At 42.1% G+C, this 27,866-nt stretch overlaps 1 protein-coding gene across 1 annotated transcript in view; it reads left to right on the top strand.

The window, feature by feature from the left end:
- The window catches only part of DAPP1 (dual adaptor of phosphotyrosine and 3-phosphoinositides 1), a 51,788-nt gene extending 24,304 nt beyond the window's left edge, over positions 1-27,484 (top strand). Inside the window, exons 3-9 of the mRNA XM_015069099.3 lie at positions 372-505; positions 12,823-12,953; positions 18,832-18,879; positions 20,131-20,193; positions 21,552-21,637; positions 24,021-24,108; positions 25,624-27,484. Of these exons, the coding sequence (XP_014924585.1) occupies positions 372-505; positions 12,823-12,953; positions 18,832-18,879; positions 20,131-20,193; positions 21,552-21,637; positions 24,021-24,108; positions 25,624-25,692 (619 nt within the window). The 3' untranslated portion in view covers positions 25,693-27,484. The remainder of the gene's footprint in view (positions 1-371; positions 506-12,822; positions 12,954-18,831; positions 18,880-20,130; positions 20,194-21,551; positions 21,638-24,020; positions 24,109-25,623) is intronic.
- Positions 27,485-27,866: the final 382 nt, after the last annotated feature.

The raw sequence follows: 27,866 nt of genomic DNA, 5'->3' as shown, positions 1-27,866 counted from the left end.
CAAATACTTATGTATTTAGGGGCACCTGGATAGCTCAAAGCACCCGACTCTTGATTTCTGCTCAGGTCAATCTCACAGTTTCTTGAGTTCGAGCTCCGCATCTGGCTCTGCACTGACAGTGTGGAGTCTGCTTGAGCTTCTCTCTCTCTACACCTCCCCTGGTCATGCGATCTTTGTCTCTCTGTCTCTTTCTAAGAGTAAATAAATACACTTAAAAAATTATTTTAATACTAGTGTTTTCAATAATTGTGTTGTAATTCTCAGTTTTTAGAAGGGTTTCATGATGATGCTCATGCCTAATGTTATATTTCCCTTCAAAACAAGATAATTCATTTCTTAAATAACCTAAAGCATTTCTTTTTCCCTTTCAGAGCCAAAGACTCTGTCAAACACTTTCATGTTGAATATACTGGATATTCATTTAAATTTGGCTTTAATGAATTCTCATGTCTGAAGGATTTTGTCAAGCATTTTGCAAATCAGCCTTTGATTGGAAGTGAGACAGGTAAGCCACGAACAGATAGATACTTGACCTATGAGACATTGTTTCAGGATGGAGGAAGGAAAAGGAGGATTTCATTAAATAGTTGTCACTTCTGTTGGGTTATGTACATACGATATGCGATTAGATATGGTTAGAAACAATTTTTTCCAATTGCTGTGCCATATGCTACATTAATAAATTTAATCTATATCTGTATCTATATATCTGTATTACCTTTACGAGAAAACAATGTGCTTTGAACAAAGTAGACAGTTTTTTTAGAATGTGATATAATAATGGATTGATTTAAAGTACACAACTTAAAAAAAATAGTCTATTCATTTTACAATAATATATATAGTAAACAAAGAAAAAAGAAAGGCTAGAACAACTTTCTGATTCCTCATAATTTTAGACATGGACAGTTTACATATTGGGACCACCCATAAAAGATAATGCTGAGCATTTTTTAAAACAGAATTCATACTTAAATGTTCACAAATATCACGGAATGTTAAAAATATTGACTGGAAATTGCTCTTTTGAACAATGCCTTTATTACATCATAAAATTCTGTTTCTCTTGGTTTTTGTAAGTCTTTACACTGGACTTAAATATGGATGGAAAATTTTGAATTTCCCTGTTTGAATGGTTAAAGTCCAACTAGAATATTCAAGTTAAAAAACAAAAGACACACTACCCGGGTATCTGAATTATCTAACTTGTTTTTCTGTACCAATTAAAGTAAGCAAAAGATCACCCCTATATCTGTGATACAGAATCACAATTTTATGTGGCCTAAACGATGGTAATTCTTGGGTAATCAAAAGTTGGGTGATTCCAGAATGTGTAGCAGAAGAGGAACTCAAGACTTAACAATACAGCTATCTTACCATGAATGTGTTTATACTTGCTTTCTTGGTAAACATGGCCAGTGGACTTTTTGTTAACTTCAGTGTGGTTGTAGAGATGCCTCGCCAGTCTTTCCTCCTCTGCTGTTTCTGTGGCCTGGATAGACCCTGATATGAATCACACGGTATCAAGTGTAGATGAAAAGCACAGTGGAAACCACAGAGTAGTTGCCTTACTTTATACTGACCGCATAAGACCTATACTAGAATATTCCAAACTGAAAAACTGAAGCTATAATCTTTTTTTCTGGTGGAAATTCTTCCAGTCGGCCCTGAAAACTACTTTACCAGCAGTAGTTCACATAAACAAATGACAAGTGGGCATGCATTATTTATTTCCATTGCTACTTTGGCTATGGCAAGCATTTTAGTTTCTCAAATCCCTTCACTTCAAACTTACCTCCTACTTGTTTCCCACTCTATGCTCGACTTTATTCACTTCTTGATCACGAGAAATTGAGATTTTGAAACTAAAAACTTTGTTTTGCTACCCCTATTTGTGTCCTTCTTTATGTCCCCCAGGTCCTGATATAGTGCATGACACTGTGGGTGATGGATGGATGGGTGGATGGATGATGATTATGAGTGGGAACTCTTTGTCACTTCAAAGCCATGATAAGTGTTATCTTCCAGCCTTTTTTCTTCCTCCAAGCAACGTCAGCTTCCTTCTTTTGAACTCTCCTCCTAGACTCTATATTTAACCCATTTGATCATTCTCTGTGCTCCTTCCTGGACTTTATCCAAGTTACAGAACAGGTATACATTCTGTCTACCAAAAGGTTTCAAAAACCTTTGAGGTCAAAGTGAATGCAGTGGTTTCTGGGTGAAACTTTCTGGCACAGGTCCAATCTCCAGGCAAGAGGATCACCTAAGTCTTCTTCAAAGTAAAGGCTCCTTGACATTGAATTTAAGAAATGTTAAATTTCCCTGCAAATACAGTAATCTAACTAAAGAAGTTTTACTATTAATCCTTTGGGAGAGTGAAGATTTGTAATCCTGATTCCTAAGGTAGTTTTATCCAAAGCTAAAGTTTGTTGTATCGTTATCATTTCTATAATCATTTTTTACAATAAAATTCAGGAAACTAAGATTTTTATCCTCTCTGCTGCATCTTCTCTGTGCCATTCATTATCCAACAGGAAATTTGCTATTATTTGAATCCCTTGCTACAGGCTCTTGATGCTTATGGATATATACTTGGCTTCCTAGCTTCCAGGCCTTGAGTTAGATATCACCAACTCTGAAATATTCCTCTTATCTGTCCCAGCCAGATGAAGCAAAGCCACCGAAGCTGGGAACAAGGGGAAAAACCCATGACAAACAAGTGTTCCAGTGTTGCCCCTCTGGGAGTAATAGGCCTCAGGAAACAAGATAACGTGCTGAAGTCATGATGACTCTTAAACCCAGCAGATTTTCAGAAGCCACAATCGGCACTATGACCTGTGAACAACAGTGAATGGAAACCAGGATGCCACCTTCTAAAAATAGGCCCCTTCTTGTTCATTTGAGTATTGGCTCTTGGTGTTGAGCGGCAGTGATCAGGAGGCCTCCAGTCTGATGATTTCTTGGTCTGCATCAGAGAAGTGCAAACTCTTAAAGTTTTCATGCAATTAAAGGTTACCAGGGGAAGCATTTGTCTGCACAATGGATGAGGCCAGCCAGGGTTCTTACCTCCAGATCCTAGAATGGAAAGGACTAGAACAGGGGATTTCAGGCCACTCCTTTTAGCCCAGACCCCCGTCAGGCCAGCAGCACCTTGCAGTGCCTAGAGAGTGAGTTTATTTAAAAGAGACTTTCCCACACTTACCCACTGACAGGGACGGCACTGCATCTGAGGGCAATGGGCAGGACCTCCAAATAACCAATAGCTTTACCCGACTTCGCCTTGCAGTTAAATATAGTGTAGAGGGAAACCCAGAACACTCGGTTCTGGGTTCTAAGAAAATATTTGTATTTGGGATGCGTAAAAGTGTTAACCTAAGGGGAAGAATACTATTTTAAGATCTCTTCTTTCCTATTTTATTCCTTTTCTCTACTCCTCAACTTCTCAGGATTTCTGTTTCCTTAATCTGAAGAATGAAGATTTCCTAAGCAAGAGCTGAAAGCCTCTTGACAGCCTGAATATTCTACGGTTATAATTTCCTTATCCCTTGCTATAATCTGCATTTAACCTTTCCAATCTCCATGAAAGTTTCTGTTCACTCTAATTTCTCCTTATTAACAGCCATCAGCAGAATATCGTTAGATATTTCTGATTGCCAAATCCCAGTCATTTCCCAAGTAAATATCATGGTGACATTCAACATGCTCTCTTCCTTTACTTTCCTCAGTGGCTCTTTTGTCTTCTAACATTTTGTTTAATTCACTTTTTAAAAAATTTTTGTTTAATGTTCATTTATTTTTGAGAGGGAGAGAGAGACAGAGTGCGAGTGGGGGAGGGGCAGAGAGAGAAGGAGACACAGAATCCCAAGCAGGCTCCAGACTCTGAGCTGGTGGCACAGAGCCTGATGTAGGGCTCTAACTCGTGAACCTCAAGATCATGACCTGAGCCTGACCTAAGTCGGAGGCTTAACCGACTCAGCCACCCAGGACCCCTGTATAATTCACTGTTTTAAAAAATCTTTGCAAAAAATTAAAAAAAAAAAACACCTCTTTGCATTAGTATGTGAACCCTTTAAGAAGAGGGATATTTGTCATTTTTGTACCCTGATCATATGTCCCAGTAGGTACAAGAATGAATGGTAATAATTTTCACAACATTTCATAATTTCATGTTGGTTTCCCTTTATCTCATTACCAAAGCCTGCATTGCAGCTTGAATGACAACACATCAACCAGTGAAGTTCTGACAATTAGTTTTTACTTCCAAAGTTTTGTTTTAATGTTTATTTATTTATTTTTGAGGGAGAGCATGAATGCATGCATGAGCCAGGGAGGGACAGAGAGAATCCCTAGCAGGCTCCAAAAGGGCTGTCAGTCCAGAGCTCAATCAGGGGCTTTTTGTGGGGCTCGATCTCAGGAACCATAAATCATGACTTGAGCCATCCAGGCGCTTCTTACTTCCAAAGTTTATGCAAAGCATCATTTAAAATGATGCTTTGTGTTGTATGTATGCTCAGTAATGCTTAAATTCAGAATTTGCCTTTTTTTTTGGGTACATTTATTTTTGAGAGACAGAGACAGACAGAACGCAAGTGGGGGAGGGGCATAGAGAGACTGAAACACAGAATCCAAAGTGGGCTCCAGGCTTTGAGCTGTCAGCACAGATCCAAACACAGGGCTCATACTCACAAACCATGAGATCATGACCTGAGCCGAAGTCGGACGCTTAACCAACTGAGCCACTCACACGCCCCAGAATTTGACTTTCATTCGTTATGATAAGCTGCAATATAAAACTTTTCTTCCTACTTGTACATGGCTTCTAAATTCAACTCAAATAGACTTGGAAATTTGAGCCTTTTTTATTAGCATGGATACATTTGGGCCATTATTAATTTTTACTGTACCCTCTTATAATCAGCTAGGTTTCATACACATATATTCTTTGAACATAGAGAGCATTTATCTTTATCCTTAAATGTCTTAATATTATTAGAACAAAAATTACCTTTCTTATTACCTTGTGTTTCTATTAGAATACTTCTGTATATGAAATTGCCATATACAATTTGTTATAGGAATTACTGTGTTGTGACTGTAAGCATCCACCCAGCATGAAAAAGGATGACACGAATCAAGTGTTATGTTTGTACTTACCCTTTATAATAATCCGTTCTCGGTTTTGAAGATCCCATCTGGTTCTTTCTTAAATGTCAGATTTCCACTTCTCTTTTTGTTTTGATGTGGGGATTCCCAACCTCTTGATAACTGCTGTCATTATTATTAATTTATTTTGTAACACCAGCCTTTTTACCCAGGTGGCATTTTAAAATAATTACGTTAAAATTCAGTGTAGTTTGAGAATTATGTGCCATTTCCGAAAATAATCGATGACAACTCAGAATTCTGCCAAACCACAGCCAAGCATCACTCCTTTAGTTTCTGCTTGCCAAAAAAGCAAGTTTTCTCAGTTTGTCATAAGGTGTGTTTGCAAAAGGAAGAGGCAGGCAGGGAAGGGAATACGGAAGCAACACGTATGGAGTACTCACTGAGTTCTGAACGGGCCGTTGGATGTTTTCGCAGATACCAAGTTATTGAATCTCCTGAACCATCCACGGTAATGTGAAAGTGGTCCCATTTTTAGATGAGGAATTGAAAACTAAGACATGTGAAGTTATTTGGCCAGCGTGGCACAGCCAGAAAACATCAGAGCTGAGAGTGAAATCCAAGCCAACCTGGTTCTAAACCATAGGGGCTTTCCATTCACCTCACTCTGTCCTGACGCTGGTCTACCAGTGACACAGCAGCACGACATTGCCACAGCACAGTGTGACCTTGAGTGGGTTTGGACAGGAAGATCTTTGCCACAACGACACAGTAGGACAGGGCAGAGCTATCCCCCAGTCTCTTCTTTAAGGTCTGTAACAATATTTTCGGTATGTGATGTAAAGGCATTGTTCTAAAGAATGTGAATCAATCTAAACTTCTGTCTTCGTGTTTACCGCTGTTCCTATGCTATTTACATGAATTGCCACTTGGGAAATTATCTTGGAGGACATCTTAAAACATAAAAGGCTGACTAAAAAACATACATAGGCCCATCGCATTTATGTCTCTCCGGAAGAGATATAAGACAGCCTATGTAAATATGATACAGTAAAAGAAAATGTAAAGTTTGGGGTGCCTGGGTGGCTCGGTTGGTTGAGCATCCAACTTCGGCTCAGGTCATGACCTCACAGTTTGTGAGTTCAAGCCCCGCATCCGGCTCTCTGCTGGCAGAGTGGAGCCCGCTCGGATCCTGTCTCCCCACCCCTCTGCCCCTTCTCCCTTGTGCTCTCTCCCAAAAATAATCAACATCAAAAAAAAAAAAAAAAAAAAAGTGACATTATAAAAAAGTAAATAAAACGTAAAGGTTAAATGAGAATGTGGAAGAAAAGGAAAATGAGACACAAAGACGCAATGATGTCAGAAGTAAAGTACTTTAAACGGGCAGTGTGCTTGGCAGGAAACAGGACACACCCTTGGTTACTAAGTGTCCTAGTATCTCTTGCCTCTGCATTAGGCTTGTGTGTGTAACTAGATTTACAGGATATTAGAATGGGAAGGGATCCCACAGACCGTTTCATTTTTCCTTTACAAATGGAGAAACCAAGGCCTGATGAGAAACGTTGAGGCAAAAACTCTCATCTCCTTTCCTCAGGCTACCTCCTCAAGGATCTGCTTGTTCGAATTTTGATTTCCATGTACACCCTTGCGCCGACAATAAAGTACATTTCACAGGCCGTAGAGAGTTTCCATTACTCCATAATGAGTAAATAGGTGAACTCCTAGTTCAGCTCCAGCCTCTGCCATTCATTCACCAGCTGTATGTCCTTGGGAAAATGATGTAACCTCCCTGAGATTCAGTTTCACCATCTTACAAATCAGAGCTGGTGACCTAACAGTTCATACCTTAATAGTTCCTGACTTGCTATTGAGGATTGAATGAGATTGGGTATGAAAGGCTATAAAAATCATTTTTAGCTTGGCATAAATAATCACTATTATTGTTTTTTAACAAAGCACCGTTATGGTAATCCCATCATATTGTCCGCAAGACCTGCATATTCTTTGGTATACCATGAAGAGTTAGTTGGGGGCAATTAATTACATTTGTATTTATCAAGTGTTTATGTCATCTTCAAATTTTAAGCCAGCTCCGCAGAGGATTCAGATAAAGGATCAGATAAAGTGACGGCTCCGCAAAGAGCGACCTGACCTGACTTGGACGTTTTAACAGACTCTTCTGACCTGGCCAGCTGATCTACTTCTCCTCCCTCTGTGTAGCTCTCCCTGTGAGACTGGAAAGGGGCTATTAAAGCCCCTGTGTATGTAAGCGAACGTAGTTTGACCAGCATCATCTTAAGGATGGGTTAAAGTTCATTTGCAGGGTAGGTTGCAAAGAAGCAAGGAGAAAGAGCTTGAATATTCCTGTCACTCCCTCTAGAAAGCCGCTTCCCACCGGCAAGAGATGACAGAGAAATCCGCCATGCACACACCAGTTGCCTAGCTTGTTTTCTGAACCTGAGGGCAATAACGAAGCATGAGTGGATGTAGTCTTATTTGAATTTAATTAAACAAATATGTATTGGGCGCCAGCCACGAGCTGAGGACTACTAGCTACTGATGATGCGGTGATGAATCAGGTATCAACCTCATCCTCCAACATCTTACAGTCTAGTTGGAAACCTGATGGGCAAGCACAATCTTTAGTGCCTAAAAGAAATATTCTAAATAAAAGTTTCCCTGTTCAGAGCTAGGTGTGCTCTTGTGCTACACTCCACTTCAGATATCGAACCAATGCCTGAGGCTTGAAAACTGTTCTGTGTTTCTGAAGCGCTGTGGGATACAAGATAAAGAGTCCTCCAATGCAGTCTCACCGTATCACAGACAGAGTGGGTGTCCTGTAAGTTACAGTTCAGCCAATGCAAACTGAAATGCTTGCCTTGGCCTTGCTCTGATCACCTCAAAAATGTACCTCCACCGAGTGTTTCTGAAACCAGGTTTCATATCAAAGGCAGGAAACAACAATCTCCTTCATGTAGTTCAGAAACTGAAGTGAAACTTGCAGCCAGGTTTCCAAGAGCTGGGCTGTACAGCTTCCTCTCTCCTCCCTCCACCAGCCCCTGCCTCCTGTTGCTTTTTATCTGAATCTTCCAACCAAATCCTGGAATTAATTTGCCCTGAATATCACTAAACCCAAGTTTCTCTCTTATAGGGCCAAGGCACTACCTTGGACCTTAGGTGGAAATACAATCTGTCGTGGCTACATATTGAAGTTTCTTTTGATTGCAACCAACCTTGGCTAGCTGAATTTAAAAAAAAAAAAAAAATGGAGGGAGGGGAATACAGGGAAATAAGTGGATTTTCCTTGGGGGTGGTGGTGGTAAGGATTGGTATTCTCTCCCAGATTTTAAAAGCAGACTGAACACCAAGAGATAATAACGAATCAGCCCCATGATCACGCCACCGCTGAAGCTTTCAGCAAACTGACATGACTGCCTTGGTCCTGCTCTGATCACCTCAAAAGTGGGCCTCCACCGAGTGTTTCTGAGACCAGGTTTTATGCCAAAGGCAGGAAAGAACAGTCTCCTTCATGTAGTTCAGAAACTGAAGCTGGTGGGCCTTCTCTCCAGAGAAATCACTAAGCAGATCCCCGGAAGTAAGTCCCGTGAGTGCAGCCTGAGTGAGGTGTTTGTGGGGGAGGCCCAGGGTCTGTGGGGATCTACACTGGCATACAAGGATGGGGCAGTGTCTACGGAAGGGGAAATCACTCTTAGCCCAGCCGCCGTGCCAGGAAGCTCTATATATTATTGTTTTCTCTTGGGCAGACTGGTCAGCTAAGACCTTTCAGGGGGCTGGATGTTTATCAGTGGAAGTTGTCATTTTATAAGTGCTTTGCCATTTTGTTCATTCCACCATTCAATCCTGCCTCCTTCATGGTCTTACTAGTTAAAGTCAATGTATAGTCAATTGTACTTTCCTGTTGACTCAATATCATTTCCCTCAGTTTAGCTTTTGTTGGTGAAACTTTGGAAGAGGTTTCGAAATAGAATTTGGTTCCCCCTAGTGGAGATTTGGACAGCTGTACTTGGCCTTGTGGCCGAAGCCGGCCTTGCCCGAAGCCGGGGTAATCTTAGACCTGGGAGGCTGGTTCCCCCCAGGCTCTTCTCTGACTTAACCCTGAATTACTGTGGCATCCATTTATCTACCCACTCATCAAGCTTTCATTATGTCAGCATCTCTACCAGGAAGTGGGATTGCAAAGGTAAATTTGGCACTGCTCTAAAGAGACTCACAGGGTGGGGAAATGCACCTGTTGAAAAGGCAATGGCTTCATAATACCAAGTGGTTATAGCATTGTGATTCAGGCAGAATTCCTTGCACACAGATCTTACACTATAGCACAACTGGCCCCGAAGGCTATACTTATCTCCTGGGCACTGTACTATGGTAGGCAAGCTAACGGCCCACCCAAAGATGCCCATGTCTCTCCCTGGACCTGTGAATATGTTATGTGGCATGAGGGAATTAAGATTGCAGATGGAATTAAGAGTACAAGTCAGCTGACTTTGGATGGGGAGGTGTGCGATTACAATGGTGTGTCCATTGTAATCATAAGGATCCTTATAAGTGAAAGACGGAGGCACAAGAGGGAGACCCAGAGACATGGCAGTGTGAGCAGGCCTTAATGCACTGTTACTGGCTTTGAAGATGGAGGAATGTGGCCACCAGGCAAGGAATGCAGGCAGTTTCTAGAAGCTAGAAAAAACAAGGAATGGATTCTCCCCCAGAGATTTCCGGAAGGAAAGCGGTCCTGCCAATACCTTGATTTAAGATTATGAGACGCATTGCAGACTTCTGACCTCTAAAACTGTAAGGTAATAATTTTGAGTTGTGTTAAATCACTACGTGGTGATTTGTTACAGAAGCAACAGGAAACCACTACAGGTAGTATACTTGGGTACGTGCCAGAAAAAAAAATTGGCTAGATACATCTTTCTAAAGCATCATTTAAAAAATTATTTTCATATTGGGGGACGTAGGTGGCTCAATTGGTTAAGCGTCTGACTTCAGGTCATGATCTCGTGGTTTGTGGGTTTGAGCCCCCTGATGGGCTCTATGGTGACAACTCAGAGCCTGGAGCCTACTTCGGATTCTGTGTCTCCCTCTCTCTCTCTCGCTCTCTGTTTCTCTCTCTCTCAAAAATAAACATTAACTTTTTTTTAAGTTGGGTTATAGATGTAGTTTGGATCCTTATAAAACATTATTTTCATATTAAACATGGAAAAGTAGGGGCGCCTGGGTGGCTCAGGTGGTTAAGTATCCGACTCTGATTTCGGCTCAGGTCATCATTTCACGGTTTGGGCTTGGTGCTGATGGTGTAGAGCCTTGGGATTCTCCCTCTCTCCCTCTGCCTCTATCCCACTCTTTCTCAAAATAAATAAATAAGCTTAGAAAAATGCATGGAAAGGGGAGAAAGCATAAGACTTCACGTTTTTTCTAACTTGTGAGCTGCTTTGAACACTGGGGTCCAGTCCCTTCTCCTCCACGATCAGACGGAAGGGTTTAGGAGGCACCAATACATCTTGGAGCTGCCATCAGTGGCTCCTAGACTCTGCCATTTTTACTCTCAGCACAATGTCACACATGGGTCTTTGTAAACTCAACATTTAAAAATTCATGCTCCCAAAGACGCAATCATTAGATTTTCACTCAAGAGTTTACAACTACTCTATACCAAAGCATAATAATATCTAACATTTTCTTTTTCACTATCTTTTTCACAAACAGTTCTTTATTTGGTGCTTCAAAGAGCCTTGTGAAGACAGGGTAATTCTTCCCATGTGTCCGGGGAGGAAACAGAAGCTAGAATGACTGTCCAAGGGTCAACAGGCACTGAGTGGCAGGGGTGGCTCTTTCCATGATGCCACGGTGACTGCCTGGCGCATCACTGGGGGTGGTCCTCTGGGGAGGGGGGGTCACCATGGAGCCAACTGCACATTCTGCAAGCATCTGGCACGTTGTGATTGTGTCACACGGCCCCTGAGCCTGCACAACGGCTGCTCTTGATTCACGCGTCTCTGCTTTCCTTATGACTGTCAAACCGTAACCGGCCTCTTGTCCTGATATGACTGGATCTGTTCTCATGAAAGGGTCACATTGACAGGAGAGCACTGACGATGTGCAAGAGTGGGACCGGGGCTTCAGATACCTGTGAAGGCCAGTTTTCGCTGTGATCCCAACACTATGGGTGTGAACTGGATGCTCAAGAAGGAGGAGGCCAGAGTCTCATTCTTTTCTGGGGCCAAGGTCAAGGACCTTCTCCTGGCTTCTCTCAGTGTTCCTTTTCAAGTGATAGTAGGACGCCACGTGGGCTCAGTATCAGGGGCCACGGTTGTGGCTCGAGCCCCGTGGAATGGTTGGGCTTTGTTTGTAGGTCTATTATTGTTATCAAGTGCTTTTTAACTGCAGAGGTGGTCTTTCTCTTTCCTCGCCTCTCTCTCTCTCTCTCACTCTAATTCAAAGTCCATACTTTCTATAATCTGTTGAAGTACCTTTTCAAAGAGGCCTTTCTGACCACCCTTTAAAATACCACCTTCTCCCGATGCCACCCTCATCCCCCACTACGCCTGTACCTTGCTCTATTAGGGTTTCCATAACACTTCTCTCACCTGACATACTTCTTTTCATTTTTTCTTCTCCTCCCCTAGCAGAGGATCAAGTGCTCTATCTTCTTTGTTTGCTGTTGTATTCCCGCTGCCTGGACAAGTGTCTTGCCCATAGTAGAGCTCAAGAAATATTTGTTGAAAGAATTACTGTATTCTTTACATCTCTGCCCATGTCGGGTACAATCTCCGTCCTGCCTTTGTAAGACCCAATGAAATAAAAAGCAAGAAGCCATAGCAAAGGGGGAAAGAAAACCTTAACTTACTCATTTTGTAAAGTATCTAGTTCCTGCCCGCTGGGTGATTGGGGCAGGGAAGGGTGTAGAGGGGGATGGTCAGAAACATGGTGTCAGGTGGGCTCTCAGCTTCAATGTGCCATGCCCAAGGCCCCAAAGACTGGCCCCTTTTGGAGCCCTTGTGCTGCCCAATCCCCTCCTCCAGATGGAAGTGAAGGCAATCACACATAAGCCAGTTCAGGTCATGTTCACTGGAGGAAAGCGAAAGCTTCACGTAGTTTATTTTGTTAATTGGGTGGCAGGAGACAGTAGGGAAAATGCAACGAGTCCAGTTTTTTGAGATCCACTGATTTGTTAGAAGGCTTGTTCTGAAATGAGTGAGAAATAAGATCTATGGACTGAATCCTCCCATGCCTCCGTGCGTTTGTTGGGTTTTGCTCTCATGGTTTTTATAAAGCCTACCTGGAAAACTTCCAGTTGTAGCTTCAGGTCCGGATCCATGTTGTCTCCTCTACGAAATCTTTTCCAAAGTGTTCCAAAGGAGGGGTCTTCGGGGGCCCCGGGCACCACCGGTATGCTTTGCCCACATCTCTGACGCTGGCCTCGTCACCCTGTTCATGCACATGACTACCCGTTAAGTGACATCCCATGCTAGTTCTGTCTGAGCACTACGAGGACAGAAACCATCGCATCATGCTTTATATCTTCAGCGTCCAGCTTAAGTGCCTGACATATAGTTGGTACTTGATAAACGTCGAGAAATGAATGAGTGAATAGGTGAAAAACAAGAGACTGAAATCTAGACACGTTATCTGGTCATTTAGCATTTGGACCTTCTTTCTGGGGCTCCTCTTTGATGAGTTTCTTTTATCTTCATCCAGGCACTCTGATTGTTCTGAAACATCCCTATCCAAGGAAAGTGGAGGAACCATCCATTTATGAATCTGTCCGGGTTCACACAGCGATGCAGACGGGAAGAACGGAAAGTGACCTCGTGCCCACTGCACCCTCTGTAAGTGGCCCTCCATCTGACCACAGCGCTTTCACTGTCTAAACGTGGTAATATGCAGTAAGAGTTCAAAGGTTTTCTATATTTTTTAAATGTTTATTTTTGCGAGAGAGAGAGTATAAGCCAGGGAGGGGCAGAGAGAGAGGGAGAGAGAATCCCAAGTAGGCTCCACACTGTAAGCACAGAGCCCGATGTGGGGCTCAAACTCACGTACGGTGAGATCATGACCTGAGCCTAAGTCGAAGGCTTAACTGACTGAGCCACCCAGGTGCACTGAGTTAGATAGTTTTAAAAGGATGTTTGTTCACATAAAAATTCTAACTTGTGATATAAAACCTGGAAGGAAACATAAGGTTTGAAGCCCATGACTCAGTTCATCTGGTCCATCTGGCAAATCATCAAAAAATACATTGCCATAGTGAGGATTCTAAGTACCTTGAAAATGGCACTTAGGGGTGCCTGGGTGGCTCAGTCAGTTAAGTGTCCAACTTAGGCTCAAGTCATGATCTTACAGTTTGTGGGTTTGGGTCCCCTATTGGGCTCAGTGCTGACAGCTCAGAGCCTAGAGCCTGCTTTAGATTCTGTGTCTCGCTCTGTCTTTGCCCCTCTCCCCTTGTTGTCTCTCTCCTTCTCTCTCTCAAAAATAAATAAATAAACACTAAAAATAAAAAAAAGAATAAATAAACACTAAAAATAAAAAAAAGAATAAAATGGCACTTAAATTCTTCCCTTTACTTAGCTAAACAAGTTCTTGGTAGAATGGACGAGAGACGTAGATGTTCACATAGTTGGCTAAACTGTTATTCTGCCACAAGTTTCTTATATTAAGAAAATTTGGGGGGCGGGGGCACCTGGGTGTCTTAGTCAGTTAAGTGTCAGACTTCAGCTCAGGTCATGATCTGTGGTACATGAGTTCAAGCCTCGCACTAGGCTGTCTGCAGTCAGCACAGAGCCTGCTTCAGATCCTCTGTCCCCCTCTGTCTCTGCACCTCCTCTCTCTCTCTCTCTCTCAGAAAACAAACAAATAAATAAATAAAAACATTAAAAAAAAGGAAGAAAAAATTTTTTTACATCTCAATGGTCTGCAGAGGAACAATATTCCCCACTTTGACTATAAAACATCAGGATGTTATTTTTTTCCTATTCTTTTTTTTCCCTCCTGAATGAAGGGTATGGACGGACGGACAGACAGAAAATATTTGCACTTCTTTTTTAAATTTCTTTTATTGTTTATTTATTTTTGAGGGAGAGACAGAATGTGAGTGGGGGAGGGGCAGAGAGCGAGAGGGAGACACAGAATCGGAAGCAGGCTCCAGGCTCTGAGCTGTCAGCACAGAGCCTGACGCGACGTGGGGCTCGAACTCACAAACGGTGAGATCATGACCTGAGCCAAAATCGGGCGCTTAACCAACTGAGCCACCAGGCGCCCCGACATTCGCGCTCCTTTGCAATGTGGGCCTTTGTTCAATTTCAGTGCAACAGCAGCACTCACTGTTCCTCAAGTCCATTTCTGTTTGCTCTATGAGCTGTGAGCCTGCAAGGAATCCTCCCAGAACTGCTTCCCTGCCCTGTGCTCAGGGCTCTCACACTCTCCCTCTCTGCCTTGCTTGCCAAATACTCCCGGTATAAGACATCAGGATTTGTGTGGATAATAAAGAAGACAAAAAATGAAATACGGAGAACCAACTCTAGACGGCAACTATGACACTTGAAAAAAATCATCCCTTGAAGGTATTAGGCTACAAATGACAAACGTGTGGCCTCTTTGTCTCTGCAGAACTTTTCCTACCCTGCCACCAGAGAGATCTTTCTTAAAAAGCAGATTGGTCACTTGACCTCCCTGCTCAACCTTGGGTGGTGGCCGCTGTCTTCTCCTCCCACCTGGCCCTGTTCATCCTTCTGGCCTCACCTCTGCTCCTCTTACACTCACGGTCATGTGCATCCCTCTGGCTCTGCTCCTTCTCCTCTCCCTGCTTCAGGTACACTGTGAACACCACTGCTGTGCCCTCACCCTTCAAGGCTCATCAGAGATCGGTGCCTCTCAGGAAGCCTTCCTGGGCACCTCCTAGCTTTGGTGAAAATGCCCCCTTTTGTGCTCTGAGCACCCACTGTTCACTTCGATCCTGCCATCATCACGCTGGAGGCTAATAACCACTTGTGCATTTGTCTGCCGTCCCCGCGGTCTGACACTTCTCAGGACAAGAATCCGAGCTTGTCATTGGAGCTCTGTAGCCTAGCCTGGTTCCCAGGCGCACGTTACATTTTTTGCTACTCTGCTACGTCTCCTTGAAAGTAAGCATTGTGGGAATTGGGTGAAAGGGGTATTTTAGCTTTGTTAGAGTTGGAAGAGGAAGTATCAAACCTCAGAACCAGCAACATTTAGGAAAGCAAGACAATGAAGAGTCCCAAGTCAGAACAGACCAAAGGCCAAATGAAGACTCACTCTTGGGGTGCCTGGGTGGCTCAGCCGGTTGAGCATCTGACTTTGGCTCAGGTCATGATCTCACGGTTCGCGCGTTCGAGCCCCGCGTCGGGCTCTGGTGCTGACAGCTCAGAGCCTGGAGCCTGCTTCAGATTCTCTGTCCCCCTTTCTCTCCGCCCCTCCCCTGCTTGTGCTCTGTCTCTAGCTTTCAAAAATGAATAAACATTAAAAAAACAGAAAAAGACTCAAATCCTAATCGTTTTCCAGCCAGCCCACCCCTCCCTGACTTCGTCTTTATGCATCCTTACCGCCTTACCAATCACCTCACATCTCTTTCATTTGTCCAGTCCATGTAACTTCACATTCTCCTCAGCTACGCCCCCCACCCCCCACCGAGATCCCTGCTGCTACACCCGCCCTCCCCCCACCCCTCACCGAGATCCCTGCTCAGGGTCAGCTGCACCATACTCTACTACGTGTGTTCTTTATCAACAGTAAATTGCAGGGCCTGATCTGTAGAGCTGGCGCGAGCATGGGATGTAGCTCCCTTAGGTAGAAGTAGACCTCTTTGAACCAAATTCTGAAAGCCTCATTGCTTACCTTCTTTGCTCACTCCGAGTGTGGGATGGATTCCCCTGCCCAAGCATCTCAGTATGACTATACACAGAACGTTCTGTACAATGGGGTTTTTAAAACAGTGGTGACTGATTGGTGGAGTGCGGCTGCACCCACACTGCGAAATGACAAATCCATGAAGCTTATTGTGCATCAATACAGGCAGAAAATTACCAACATTTTCCGGTGTCGCAGGCAGAGAGAACAGTACAAAAGCCCTGAGGCGGGGACTAAACGGAGGTGCTTTGCAGACTGGCAAGATCAGAACGATTGGCATGAAGTGAGCGAGAGGGCAAGTGGTGGAAGATGAGATTATTGAGGGAAGGAGGGGTTGATCGCCTACAGCAGTGGGGTTCTTAAGGGGCCTGCTGCCCAGCTGAGTGTTTGGAAATTTGCGGTGCTTTGGGGCCCTCCTGGCATCAGTGGGTGTCAAGAACTGAGAAGAGCCTTAGACTTCACCCTGCTTGCAGACTAACAAAGCTCCACAGCCTCATGCCAGACTTCTGTGCGTCTGCCTTTCCTCTGGAGGGAAACACTATTTCTATCTTCCAAAGTCATTTGATCAGGAGCGCCTGGGTGGCTCAGTCAGTTACGCGTCCGACTTCGGCTCAGGTCCTGATCTCGCGGTTGGTGAGTTCGAGCCTCATTGGGCTCTGGGCCGACACTGCGGAGCCTGCTTGGGGTTCTCTCCTTCCTCCTCCCTCCTCTCTCTGCCTCTCCCCCACTTGCACTAAGGTTGTTTGTTCTACAAGCATGCCTTCAAAATAGCTCTGGGACAAAGGGCTGGTGCCTTGCTCATAAGACATACGGAAATATGAGAACCCCTGAAGACTTGTTTCCCAACAAAGGCAGGGGCCATGGAGGCTAAATGTGCCACCACACATAGGGGAGAATTATCACGTCCAAAATGTCAGCTGTATTAACAATAGGAAAGGCCTTGTAGAGAAAATAAATACTTTATTTTTGTTCTAAGTGTCAAGGAGAAATGATACGGGTTTTGAGCAACGTAATTTAAGTTTTAAAATTTTAAGACGCTCATTCTCACCACTAAGTGCAAAGTGGAATGTGTTGCAAAGTTGGGGCGAGGTGCCCAGTTAGGGGGGCTGTTGGCACAGTCCAGGGAGAGACGGTGGCAGTGGAAACTGAGAGTGGGGATAAGAACTGGTGAACTTCAGGGTGTGTTTTGAAGGTAGAAGAGACGAGACTTACAACAGGTTGAATGTGGTATGTAAAGGAGTCACAGAGTAGGCCTCCTGCACTTTACTCATACAGCCAAGTTGGCAGGAGGGGCGGGTTTGGCAGATGGGAAGAAGCAGTTCTGTTTTGGCTCTGGGAAATGTGAAATGCCAGTTGGTTCTGCTGATGGAGATTAAGTGAGATAATATATTTCAAGAGCCTGACATAGAATAGGTCCTATCTAAAATATTAGCTCTCTGGGGCTCTTGGGTGGCACAGTTGGTTAAGCGTCTGACTTCAGCTCAGGTCATGATCTCATGGGTCGTGGGTTCAAGCCCCGCATCGGGCTCTGTGCTGACAGCTCAGAGCCTGGAGCCTGCTTCCGATTCTGTGTCTCCCTCGCTCTCTGCCCCTACCCCACTCACACTCTGTCTCTGTCTCTGTCTCTCTCTCAAAACTCAGGACACATTAAAAAAAAATTTTAATACAATACACTATAAGACAATAAAATGTTAGCTTCCTGGGGTGCCTGGGTGGCTCAGTCAGTTAAGCATCGGAATCTCGATTTCAGCTCAGGTCATGATCTCACAATTCATGGGTTCGAGCCCCACATCTGCCAGTGTGGAGCCTTCTTGGGATTCTCTCTTTCACTGTCTCTCTGCCCCTCCCTTGCTCGCTCTCTCTCTCTCTCAAAATAAATAAATAAACTTAAAAAGTATAATAATAAAATATCAGCTTCCTTAGCTTCCCTGTTATGGGATTCATCCTCTTTTTAATGACTCCTTCCAAAATTTCTGTTCCCTTTGCTTCTGCAACATTTTTTTCTCTTTATTCTGTTATCTTACTAATATAAGATACATTGTGACATCATAATAGAACAAAATACCCTATAAGGAATTTGGTTTCTTCAGAAATTTATGAAGTTACAAAGTCTTCACCTTAGGGTCCTTGTTTTAGGCATATTTCTATTTGCACTGTTCCCCACCATTCCTTACATTTTATAGGTGCTAGCTATGTGTGTGATAGTTACCCTTGAATTAATGCTACATGAGTGAAGAAATTATTCATTGTCACTTCAAGTGTCAATAAATCTGCATTCCTGAAATTTCTTTCCACTGAACGGAGGCCTCGAGAGATGGTCTGTGAAAAAGGGATGCTAGGATAGCAGAGGATCACGTGATAAAATAAATATGGAAATGCTACCTCTACTGTTCCCTCTTAAAATTCACAAGGCATATTAGCATCATACAGACTCGGGGAAGTAAAGAAATGTCTCTACTTAGTCCAGCGTTTCCCAAATGTATTGACCCAACATCAATCCACGGGTGTGTGCCTGGGTGTGTAATACCCGTGCAACAATCAAAGCAATGGGTTTCACGTGACACACTTTGCCAACCCCGACTTTTACAAGTGATGTGATGTCGCTTATCATTTGCAAATTGCTAACTCAAGTTAGAAGAGAGTCTCTCACTTGTTGTCTGTTGCTATAGGATTCCCCCAGAAGATCCAGTCTGCAAACAGTTTCTCCCCACACAGGGAGGATGTTCAAGAAGGCGATTACTCAAAGATCAATGGCAAACTCGTGTTCCTTTTTAAAATAGGGCAGAAATAGACAAAAATCACGTTGTGATAGATCTGAGCTTTACTTGGTGCTTCTCTCTTTTTCAGCTGGGCACCAAAGAGGGTTACCTCACCAAACAGGGGGGCCTGGTCAAGGTAAGGAAATGGGTTTCTGCCTGGAGCCAGCCACAGAGAAAGAGAGCATGTCAGCAGACTCAATTCCCACGTTGACATTCTTTTAAAACATGCTTGCCCACTCATTTTGACCCAGTTAAAATATTTCTGTTTCAAGAGTTGATCTTTATGACTAATATTGGTCAAAATTCTGGAAACTCACTTGACTGTCTTTGGCAAAGTCAAATGTGTAAGAGTAAGCCTACAGTTAATACTCCCCAAAACTCACAGTCCTTTTAATGGAACAATAGAGGATGAAGGATGAAAGTAGCAAGTTGACTCTAGAACATTCTTCTTTTTCATTTTTTTTAACAAAGAAGTGAAAATTGTATAAAATGTTTACCCAAAAGTAGGCCAAAAATATCACTGGCATTAACGTAACTATGTTATAAAATCCCAAAGGAAACACAGTTTAGAACTTTACTAGTGTGGGGTATCCAACTGTCCCTCCATTTACGTCATTGTACCAAGATGGCCTTCATGGAATAGGTCTACTCTTCCCTATTTTAAGAGTCGGGGCACTTAACCTCTGTCATGGGTACTGGCCTGCTTGAGTTCAACCTAAATATTTATTTATTTGTGTCCCTACTAGACTGGATGCTTTCTAAGGATAGGAAGTATTTATATTCACAGCATATCTGTTTTTAAGTTCTCTGTTACCTCTTTTAACTGGACACATTGCCACCCGAGATGAGGGTTCTGTCAGTACGTAAGAAGGAGGAGGTGGGAAACACCAGTTCCTGCCACCAATACCGTGGAATTCTTAGGCAAGTCTTAGAAAATTATGTGGTTTGAGGTTCCTAAACTTAAATTTGTGTATTTGTTAAACAAGAATATTGGCATCATATAAGGATTGGCTATAATATATATGAACCTCCAAGGATAGTATGTAGCCCATAGTAGGTGCTCACAAAATGGTATATATTCTTATTATGGAGTTAATAAGACAGACATTTAGTAGTTTGTTATAAATAACCTTGGATATTTCTGATAGACCATTTCTTCTTATTTGTTTAAGTATGTCAATATCTCTATCTTCATTATGAACTTAAAGCATGAAATCACTTTAGTTTTTGTAGATATTTTGAAACTTTTCTTCAGAAATGACTTACCACAACAATATTTTATTGGATCTAATCTTTTAGATACTATTGAAATTAAAGGAAACGATCCAGTTCAAAGATTGCATTCCTATATTCAAAACCTGCATGTTTTACTTATTTTTTTTCTCAGACCTGGAAAACAAGATGGTTCACATTGCACAGGAATGAGCTGAAATACTTCAAAGACCAGATGGTGAGAAACATAATACATTTGCCCTTTACAAATCAGCTCTCTAGATGCAGAGAACATCTGCCTTTGAAATCCCTGAGATTTTCTTTATGAGTACCTGAAACGCCAAGTTTCCAAGTGATTGGAAATGTGTGTTCTTGATTCCTGATATGAGAGTTGTTTTCTTTTTAAGTAATCTTTACCCCCAACATGAACCCTCGGGGTTCAAACTCACAACCCCGAGATCAAGAGCTGCATGCTCCACTGACAGAGCCAGCCTTGTGCCTTAGGCAGAGTTCTTCCGCAAGGATGAGATGTGTGTCCCAGAAACGGATCTTTTGAACTGCTAAACCAGCTTCCCAAGGCACATCATTCCCTTGTTTAGGGCAATGGGTTTGTTGTCTTGCTGGGGTGTATTAGCTTTGTCTGCAGCAGTTTCTCCCTTTAGTATAAAATATGTCCATTTCCCATGCCCATTTCATGAAGCCAGTTTGAAATTATTTTATTTCTTCTCACTTTCCCTACACCAAATTTCCGAGAAAGTAGAAGTTTAAAAACATGAAAGAAAAATATGACTCCCTTCTATGTTTAAAATCCATCTCCAATAAGACAAATATATGGCTTCACTCATATGAGGACTTTAAGAGACAAAACAGATGAACACAAGGGAAGGGAAGCAAAAATAATATAAAAACAGGGAGGGGGACAAAACATAAGAGACTCTTAAATATGGAGAACAAACAGAGGGTTACTGGAGGGGTTGTGGGAGGGGGGATAGGCTAAATGGGTAAGGGACATTAAGGAATCTACTCCTGAAATCATTGTGGCACCATATGCTAACTAACTTGGATGTAAATTAAAAATAAATAAATTATTAATAAAATAAAATAAAATAAATTTTAAAAATCCATCTCCACTAAATTTAAATTGATAAAGGAGCACCTGGGTGGCTCAGTGGGTTGAGCATCTGACTTCGGCTCAGGTCATGATCTCACGGTTGATGAGTTCGAGCCCCCCGTGGGGCTCTGTGCTGACAGCTCAGAGCCCTGGAGCCTGCTTTGGATTCTGTGTCTCCCTCTCTCTGCCCCTCCCCCACTCATTTTGTCTCAAAAATAAATAAACGTTAAAAAAATTTTTAAATAAATAAATAAAATAAATTGATAAAGACAATCTCTTCCTAACATCCAGTTTCATGAATAGCAAATCCCCAAACCAGGGGTTATGACTTCCCTTCAGGAAGGTTCTCTATGATCAGTCCCCTTAATGAAAGTAAAATCGACAAGGGCATATAATGGAAGATTTTCAGGGGGATAAATGATGGACAAATTTGTGTGTTTTATTGTGATGACATATAAGTTGCTTTTTTTTTTTCTTTTTTGAAGTCACCAGAACCAATTCGGATCCTAGACTTAACAGAATGTTCAGCTGTACAATTTGATTATTCACAGGAAAGAGTAAACTGTTTTTGGTAAGTTGTCTTGCAAGGAAATGATTTTAAACGTCTTCTTGGCAGACAATTACTTTAGCTGAGGAATAAAAAAACCCTGTATGTACAAATGTCTTGATCTGAGGGGCACGGATGTAACTAACACACAGTGTATGTATGTTAGGAATGCTACAGCTGAGCGTGACATAATACCTCATTTAAAGTGACTTAAACCAATAGGCAGGTCCGGCAGCATAACTGTTTACGTTGTACACTGCATAAGTATATACGTAACAGAATGCCACCAACATCTCAGCTTTATTCCTTTGGAGTTTTTTACTCATTTTAAATTTTAACTTTGTTGACTGCAACAATGGGTGATTTGTATTATCATGACTATTTCTGGCAGATAACACAAAAGTGTTTCGTTCTAACCTAATCAGTGCATCATGACAATTCTCTGACTAGGAGATGTGTCTTGAAAAAGGAGTACTTTATTTTCCATCAACCTTAATGTTTTTCAAACATACCCACATACCTTTCAGTTAGATGCATTATAAGTATTTTGCCATTACCTGCTATATCTCTATCCATTCACTTTTTTTCCTGAACAAATTGAAAGTAAGTTGGAGACATCATGGCACTTTATCTATATATACCTGGGCATGTACCCCCTAAGAATAACAATGTCACCATTACACATCCAAGAAAATTCACGTTAATTCTGTAACATCTACCAGTAATGGATATCTTTTTAAAATTCACTTAAAGGGGGGTGCCTGGGTGGCTCAGTCGGTTGAGCAACCGACTTCAGCTCAGGTCATGATCTCATGGTTGATGAGTTCGAGCCCCCCGTGGGGCTCTGTGCTGACAGCTCAGAGCCTGGGGCCTGTTTTGGATTCTGTGTCTCCCTCTCTCTCTGCCCCTCCCCGACTCATGCTCTGTGTCTGTCAAAAATAAATAAACATTTAAAAAAAATGTTTTTAAAGAAAAAAAATAAAAATTCACTTAAAGGTACCATATGAGCCAGCGGTGGGGCGGGGGGGGCGGTGGTTATTGGTTATATAACAAAATATCAGGAGGCAGGCAGCTAACATGACAAGATGGGAGCCAGTGTCTCTACATTACTCTTGACCTTGAGCAATTCATTTGCTACTTTAGTGTCCAAGACAACTACTCCAGCTTTAGGCCTCACATTTTCATGTCAGTCATGAAGAGGATGTAGGAATGGGATCACCCATACCTGTCCCTTTTTATCAGGAAAGCAGGCATTTTCTCGGAAATCTATCAGATTTCCCCTCCTATCTGATTGGCCAAGGCTGGGTCCCATGGCCATCAGCAGCAGCAGGGAAAGTGAGAAAACTAGTATGATCATAATTGGCTCCAACTAATTATAATTTATTGCCTGGGGTTCTGTTAGCAAGAAGAAAGGAAAAATTATCTGCATTAATAGGCAGTTAATAATGTCTCTCACAGGGAGTACCAACCAATGACAATTCCAGAAACCAGTTCTATATAGTACCACCACTATCCCCTCACCACCCAACTGGGCCTCACACCAAGGTTTACCTTCTATACACAGGGACTTACTTCTTGTCTATTCAACATTAATCACTGATACAAACAAGATATGCTGCTTTGGCTTTAGGATATAGAAACCCTTCTGACTTAGAGTGGAAGGCTTTTTAAAAATTTTTCTCACGAGTGAGGAAAAAAGGATTCTTAGTGTTTCGCATCTCAAGTATAAGGACGGGAAGTATGGGCAAGATGTAAGTTAGGGCTGATCTTTTTAGTCAAAAGATTTGACTAGATAGCCAAAGAGAGACAGTCAATGAAGAGCTACCATATTCCTAGAATAAGTTTTCATGCCAGTAGGAAAGTTTGTCTTCTTCGAAGCAGAGATGAACTCATGACACAATGGGCAAAATGAATAGTTGAGATTTATTATCTTTTTTTTCCTGTCCTAATTAGTTAAAAGTACCTACATCCAACAAAGCAGCTTATTTCTCACTGAATCAGGCCAACACAAATGGGTTTCTTCAGCAAACTCTTACCCGTCTTGCTGATTCTTTGAATCATAGCACGCGTTCAGAGTCATTTAACACATCAGCTGAATAAACACACAAGTGCTGTATTCAGTCTAAGACATAAGCCTACAAAAGGATATGGGGGTGTCCTGGACATGTTTTTTTTTTTTCTGTTTTGACTTCTCATTAGAAAATATAAACTGACCAGTAATAATACTATGAATCCACAACTTCCTCCACATTTCTGCCCTTTGCTGGCAGGAATCACTCTGTATTTATCAGTTCTTCAAGTTGCTCTTTGTTGATTATTTTTTCCTGTTGCATATTCTAATTACTGTTCAACGAAGACATTCAGCCAACCACCTGGAGTATCTTATGTTTTTCTTTCATCTTCTCAGCCTAGTGTTTCCATTCAGGACATTTTATCTCTGTGCAAAGACAGGAGTAGAAGCTGACGAGTGGATCAAAATATTACGCTGGAAACTGGTGAGTTATACAAGTCCTCTTGATGTCTAGTACTCAGAAATAACATGTTGACAACTTCAAACATATTTCTATCGAAAGTGTCAGACTATCTCCAAGAACGAATGGGGTGTCCACTGGCAGACTTCTTGTGAGTCACTGAAGGCATGGAGATGGGGGTAAAAGAGAAAGGACAGGGCTACCCTGGGGTCTCAGCCCTGGAGCCTTAGCCTCTCGCCCTCGAGATTAGTCTTCCTTTGAGTGGGTGGCCTGGTCCAATTTTGCCTGGAGGACATGTGGGACTGGAAGGTCAGACAGAGGAAAGCCGCCATATTTCTAGTGTAGAAAGTCCTTTTAAATAGAGAAGGAAGATTGATTGCTAGACGAACTTCCCTTAGCTTCCAGTATGTCTTTGTGAAGATCAAGCATGAAATGTGGCTTATTTTATCTGCTTTCTTATAAGGTGCTTATAAAAATTCACCAGTCTCATACATTTTTTGTAGATGTGTTTGCAACTTAGTGAGTTGTTAGTCAAGAACATGTCCTTACGGCTTTCTAAAATGTTCTGTAAATACCATCTTGAAACCCTTGATGTTTTCAAACATCAACAACTTTTCTTAATTTTTTTTTTTTACGAAGAAACTTGTTGAATATTCTTTTGTAGATGCTGGGACTTTTGCTTTTGGTTGTATTTTCAGTTTGAAATCCAAATAAGTATACCACTCATTTTTATGTTTTATTATTTAAAAACATTTTTTAAATGTTCATTTATTTTGAGAGACAGAGAAATAGAGAACAAGCAGGGGAGGGACAGAGAGAAGGAGATAATCCCAAACAGGCTGAGTGCTGTCAGTACAGAGCCTGATGCAGGGTTCGAACACACAAACCGAGAAATCATGACCTGAGCCAAAATCAAGAGTCAGACACTTAACTGATTGAGTCACCCAGTCTCGCCCCCCAACCCCATTCATTTTTAGATAGTTCCAATGTATTTGACACTCAGTGGGGAACTACTTTGCCACATGAAACATTTGCTCAGATAATCAATTTTTCATTCTTTGTATTCTGTAATTATGCAAGTGACACATCATTATTATAGAAAAATTAAAGTAAAAGTATATCAAATTCACACACTTTCAGACTTCTCCCTGTGCAAATAAATATTTAAAAATCAAAACTGAATCACTCTTTACACACATACTCCACTGGCAATGTGTCATAAACATTTTTCCCTATTAATAAATTTAGATCTAAGTATTCATTTTGATTCATTGAATAGTATTTCATTTTATGAATTACCGTAAGTATTAGGCCAGTTCCCAATTTGTACATGTTTTAGCAACTACTTTTCAATATTTATCCTGCAAAAAGTATGGAAAGCCATACTGAAATTCGGTGGGGGGTAGGGGTGTCACGTGTTCATTAACTTACAGATGCAATGTGTCCTTACTAACCAGCATGTCTTATTTAATATTTGCTAAGTTCGTTATCATAAAATTGCTCACCAGTAAATATGTATGTGTGTATGCTCTATTACAGTCTCAAATAAGAAAGCAGCTCGACCAAGGGGAAGGCACAATCCGATCTCGGTCGTTCATCTTTAAATAGGCCTTCCCTGCCCAAGCGCGCAGGGCGGAATGGTCCCTGATGTTGTGATCCACAGCAGGCTTCAGACGAAAGCTGACTAAGGCTTTTTCTTTCAAAACAAACCAAAAGCACATGCAGATTTGGACCTTTCGGAACCCACCACATTTGCTGACTTGTGGGTAACTGCTTGCCCTTCAGGATGTTGTCACCTCCGTGAGAATACCAAAGCTGTCATCGTTCTGATGGAAGCCGATGAAACCACCAACCCAGGCGTGCTCACTTTTAGGAAATGTAGAAGACAAAGGGGTTTTGTGTTCTCTCATTGCGGTCCCCAAGCCGCATGGCATCCCATTCTGCATCACAGTCAGCTCCTCCGACATCCAGGTTGTGCTATCAACCAGGAAGGGAACAGCTATGTGCTTTGACTGCTTCTATAGAAAGTGTCTAGAAATAACAAACACTGAAGATTGAGGATGGGGGCAGCGCTGGTTCTGTTTTTTGTTTTTGTTCTTTCTTTATACAGAAAACCAAACAAAACCAAAATGGGAAATTTCTTTTCTCTTCATAACAGGCTCAGGCATCTAGTGGGTCCTTCCTTCCCTTCTAATGATGAGCCCGTGAGAAGTACATGTCCTACCGGCTATTAACTAGGATAGAAAGATAAAGGAAGGTAATCATTTTGGGGAAAATGTTTTAAAGAGTAGGAAAGCCTAACTTGAGGAAAGGTCATAAAAGAGCCGGTTACTTGTAGCTTAATAACAATCCGTGTTATTAGTATTATAACTAGAACAATAATAGAGTATTTGTAAGCGCTGGGTTCTCTTCATGCAACATCTCTGCGAACAGACTGAGAGACTTGTGAAGCCGAGTGTGTTGGGACAGTCCCTTCCGCAGGGCGAGCTGCCGGTGTCGGCCTGGGGCAAGTCAGAATTCCCTTGCACTGAGATAGCTGAGCACTCTCGCCTTATTCAAGAGCAACTTCTGTGGCCACATGAAGGAGCAACACTAAGTCCGCATGAAATGAACAATGATGTGTTACACCGCATTTTCGAACTACAAAAAGAGGATTGAAATAGGGTAACGAGATACTGGCATCCAGAGCTCAAACAGATTCTAACCCCTTCTCTTATCTTTATGAATACTGCTTTTTTTTTTTTTTTTTTTTTTTAGATAGAAGTTTAAAGGGACAGAAAAGTGGAGGGAGACCCCAAATACAAGAGATTATGGTATATGGTGCGAAGCGATGTCGTAACACTGCTTTTGCAGTTCCAAATGCGTACCTTGACGAAAAAGTTGCTTCTGTTACTCAAAACACCTAGGACTCAGAGATTACATTACATTTTTGTGTATTTCAACAAGGTTTTTCATGTATTTTGTTATGTTTGTATCATATGAGATAAAGCAAATGGCAACTTAAAAATGTATTATGTCAAGTTCACAAAGTAAGCAGTTGCAAATGAATCTTCACTGAGATGTGCGGTTCATGTTTTATTTTCTCAGAACCAAGTTTTTCTTTGTGTAGGTAACATTGTTCCTACTTTTTGTAAAATATGTCCTGTTTATTTATATTCTTTGGTTAAGTTTATTAAAAAGAGCATTTTGCTGTGCCTGTAATATTTTGCTATTAAAATATATTTTATCTGTAATTTAAAAGGAAATACAACTGATTAATGTCATAAATGGCAATGAAGAATCCACTTCTGTTAGACTGTGTGCTATGAAGAATTTGGAGTTGAAGAAATACTCTCGGTCTTGAAGGAGTTCTTAGTTAATATGGGAAAGATAATAAATAAATACATACAGGGGCACCTGAGTGGCTCAGTTGGTTAAGCATCTGACTCTGGATTTCAGCTCAAGTCATGATCTCATAGTTCATGGGTTTGAGCCCTGCATCAGGATCTGTGCTGACAGCTCAGAGCCTTGAGCCTGCTACAGATTCTGTGTCTCCCTCTCTCTCTGCCCCTCCCCTGCTTGTGCTCTCTCTCTGAAAATAAATAAAATTAAAAAAAAAAAGGGGGGGACGCCTGGGTGGCTCAGTCGGTTGGGTGTCCGACTTCGGCTCAGGTCATGATCTCACAGTTTGTGGGTTCAAGCCCTCCGTCGGGCTCTGTGCTGATGGCTCAAAGTCTGGAGCCTGCTTCGGATTCTGTGTCTCCCTGTTTCTCTGCCCCTCCCTGACTCATGCTCTGCCTGTG

The sequence above is a fragment of the Acinonyx jubatus genome, chromosome B1 (assembly GCF_027475565.1).
Source record: "Acinonyx jubatus isolate Ajub_Pintada_27869175 chromosome B1, VMU_Ajub_asm_v1.0, whole genome shotgun sequence".
NCBI lineage: Eukaryota > Metazoa > Chordata > Mammalia > Carnivora > Felidae > Acinonyx > Acinonyx jubatus.
Note: the sequence above shows the minus strand (reverse complement) of the source record. Positions and strands in the feature narration are given on the sequence as shown.